The 3,981-nt window shown below is 43.2% G+C and overlaps 1 protein-coding gene across 1 annotated transcript; it reads right to left on the bottom strand.

Annotated features, from left to right (window-relative positions):
- Positions 1–2,704: 2,704 nt before the first annotated feature.
- On the bottom strand, positions 2,705–3,685 carry MC5R (melanocortin 5 receptor). Its single transcript, XM_066353079.1, has one exon. The coding sequence runs from the start codon at positions 3,683–3,685 to the stop codon at positions 2,705–2,707; it is 981 nt and encodes a 326-aa protein (XP_066209176.1).
- Between the last annotated feature and the right edge of the window lie 296 nt (positions 3,686–3,981).

Raw genomic sequence — 3,981 nt, forward strand, 5'->3', positions numbered from 1 at the left:
GAAGGGGCACCTCTTTCATTGGTGGTCAATGAGAGGAGCACTGTTGTGGTGACGCCACAAAGCACGACATCACTCACATACAGTACTACTTCCGGTGACGCAGGACGCACGCATCACGGCTCCGGAAGCGCGTCATATCACTTGTTACGGCTAGCAGTGACAAATATGGAACCGGACATTGACCATCTCATTAGCCAAAAGCAGGCCCATAGTTCCCATTGAAATACTGGTCAGTTTGTTGATTTAAATTTATTTGTTCTTTATTTTAAATATTGTATTTGTTCCTGTTTTGTTTTTTTTACTTTAAAATAAGATATATGCAGTGTGCATAGGGATTTGTTCATAGTTGTTTTTTTTTTATAGCCCGGCCCTCCAACGGTCTGAGGGACAGTGAACTGGCCCCCTGTGTAAAAAGTTTGGGGACCCCTGTTATATGTATTCCTTCCAATTGAAGACACATCTGAATACTTGGGTTATTTCTGCTCTGTTTATATAGAGATTCAAAGACATTTGAGCATTTCCTTAAAGACTTTTATAGAAAAGGTCACACTTTGTCTGAAGACATGAAACCCCCCAGAGCAGAGAGTTGGCACCTCCATGCAGATGGAGCCAACTGGGAGCCACAAGGGCTGGAGTTTGGTCACACAGTGTTGGAACCTTGTGATCTCCCTGAGCACTCAGGGCTGCTAGGCAGCAGAGTAGGTATACAATTATATTTATTTAGAAAATGAAATTTAACAGGATGTTTAGTAACCATAGCAAATATCAGTTGAGTGTCTTTTCTGTACCAGAAAGCACTGCAGGCAACAAAGCCACAGAGATGAACAGGACAGCAGAGAGGCTGGCTTTCATGAGACATCCCATGTAAACACGGACTGTGGTTTCCCATCATAATTACACGGAGACCGTTGACTTCCCATTCATGCGCATGCAGCACACTGTGCTAAAGGGAACAGGAAACCTTTAAAGGGCTCGCTGACCCTTTACAACTCATTTGCTGACAGCCTGCTAACTTGCCATTTTCCAAAGATTTGGATGTCTTATGCACTTTCCTGTTCATGCCAGCACCATTTATTTTTTTCTGAATTCTGAGCTGCCAGTGGTACGTGTCACATCTATAAATTATTTATGTCCTATGCCAGGAAGTTCATCTGCTCCAACAGGCTTCTGAGTTCATCATTAAATGACCCCAGTAACCCACTGTTTTATTTATACTTCTCCTTCACTGGAAACAGTATAGACATGAATATTCACAATGAAAGAGAAGTCATCAACACCAAAAATAGCAGAATGGAATACGAGACCTCTAAAGACCAAGCATTTCACTTCAGATCAGAACAGTCACACAGCTGCTCTGTGACAGAGCGGGCCTCCTGCTTGCCGGACTACTGCTCGCACCACTGTCCTCTGCATCAGCCCCTAGTATTCTCCTCATCTGCATCATTTATTTAAAATAAACAGCCGATGCCTATGGTGCTTGACTAGTTTTCAAGGTGTTCTCACATTTTCTCATGCAGTTCTTATGACCCATCCTGTGAGGTCAGCACAGATAGGGAACCTGAAATGAGACGATGAGGACAACATCACCTGTTAATAAGAGTCGGAACCTGAAATCAGATTTTTGACCTCCATTCTACATTGGAGGAAGATTGGACTCCCTGGTTTAGAGATGGGTACCTGGCCTTCTCGGGTTGCTGGAGTCAGATTGTGATGTACAAAGTATACAGTGACAGGGTGTCATTCTCAAAGACAGACCTAGTCTGAGAATTTCAAAAATAGCTGGGCTATGGGCATGTGCTACAGTGGGAAAGGGGAGTGTTAGAGTGGGGGGAAATGGGGCCACTCGGAACCCATGACATGTTCCCAAAACACTCATCTGGAAACCCTGGATGGAGCAAGAATAAGACAGTAAGGAGAATCACAGAAACCTGAACATCACATGACGTCAAGTTTGTAGATGAAGTTCTCTTATATATGATTAAGAGCAAAAACCTGACTGACAAATATAATTAAGAAAATTTCATCCTTGGGTCAATTATGGACACAAGTCATAAAACCAAAAGTTCAAGGAAGAAAGGGCTGTAGAGACATCCCATAACAACCACACAGGACATTTCAAGTGGAAAGAATTTGACCATTGTATTCTGCCTACAGAACAGTTTCTGGGGAGAGAAAGCAATCACACATGATGCAGATGTATTCACAAGTTGTTGTTATTTACATTATGCTTAGACCTGCATCTGCATCCAGGATGTTTTTGTTTTTTTTTCCTGAGCACATACTTACTAGATGGAAGATGTATGGGAGCACGACAAAAAGTAGTAAGAAAGTGAGACAATGATACATTGTCACTGACCATTCCTAAAACGGATAAGTGGCATGTTTACATCTGACCCAACAACCACCACAGGCAAAAGGAGGAGGAGAAGGAGGAGGAAAAGGAGGAGAAGAAGGAAGAGGAGGAAGAGGAGGAAGAGAAGAAGAAGGAGGAGGAGGAGGAGGAAAAGGAGAAGAAGAAGGAAGAGGAGGAAGAAGAGGAGAAGAAAAGGAAGAAGAAGAAAAGAAGAAGAAGGAGGAGGAGGAGGAGGAGGAAGAAGAGGAATAATAATAATAATAATAATTTGATTTTGAGTTACCTTGCTCACGCCTGACATTATCATAAGGTAAAGGAAGGAGAAAGGAAAGCTGCACAGAACACTTTTGTTTAATACCTGCTAGGGAACCTATAGGGTATTCTGAAGCCATGGCAACAAATAATCTCTTTAAAGGTCTTCCGCATCTCTTGACTGCGGAAGGCATATATCAGAGGATCAATCACAGAATTGCACATGATGAGTATGAGGTACATATTGAAGTGAGACATAAAGCAAGAACAGTAGAGATTCTGAGGGCAAGAGATCATCAAAATGAGATGGAGGAAGAACGGAGCCCAGCACACAATGAAAATGCCCAACAGCATGGTCAGGGTGATGGCACCTTTCATGCTGGTCCTCTGCCGCACAGAACTGTGTCCAGGCAGAGCTGCTATCTTCTTGACATGAGTTCGTGCCAGGAGGAACATGTGTATATACAGAGACACCATGAGGAACAACATGGTGAAGAACATGGAGATGAGGCAAATGATGACGTAAGTGGATTCGTAGTAAATGATGAAAACAATGCCACAGCTTGTGCAAAAGGTCCAGATGCATGCAATAATCACCCCAGAACGCTTCACTGTCACGATGTGGTGGTAGCGCAGGGCGTAAAAGATAGTGACATACCTATCCACTGCAATGGCCAGCAAACTGCACATGGAAGCCACCACAGAAATGCAGATCATGGAGTCAAAAACATTGTCAATGTGTCGCACAAAGGCATCTGCTATCACCAGGTACTTATTATTTATTAAGTATATGGTAATGGTCTCCCAGGCGTTGGACATGCTCACCAGCATGTCAGCTACTGCTAAACTACACACGAAGAAATACATGGGAGAGTGCAAGTTCTTGTTCTTTACTATGGCACTTATGACCAAGATGTTCTCCAAGAGGCTGATGAGACCCAAAATCAAAAACACCTCCACAGCGATGCCCATGCCTTCTTCACAAGGCGAGGATTTGTTCTTGACATTTGGTCCCGAAAGGTTGCCCTCTGTAGCATTCAGGTTAAGATCCAAGAAACAGAGGTGAAATGAGGAATTCATTGCTCCTCTTCTTGGCAGCAAATTTACTGCAAAACAGGTTTTCATTTAGGATTCAGAGAGATTAACAGTTTAACAAAGAGCACAACAGCAAGCTGGAAGCAAGTAGAACCTGAGAATAGGAATGAACGGACTCAGAGCATTCACTGACACTAGAATGCTATGTATTAGAATATACTACATCCTGCCTTGTGCCGGGATCCCCGCAATAGAGTCCCTCCAACACACAGGTTTAGAATTTTCACCAGCCTTCTGGTCCTCCTTCCCTTAGTCTCCCACTCTTTCACGGAATTCTTAAT

This window comes from Saccopteryx leptura, chromosome 11 (assembly GCF_036850995.1).
Source record: "Saccopteryx leptura isolate mSacLep1 chromosome 11, mSacLep1_pri_phased_curated, whole genome shotgun sequence".
NCBI lineage: Eukaryota > Metazoa > Chordata > Mammalia > Chiroptera > Emballonuridae > Saccopteryx > Saccopteryx leptura.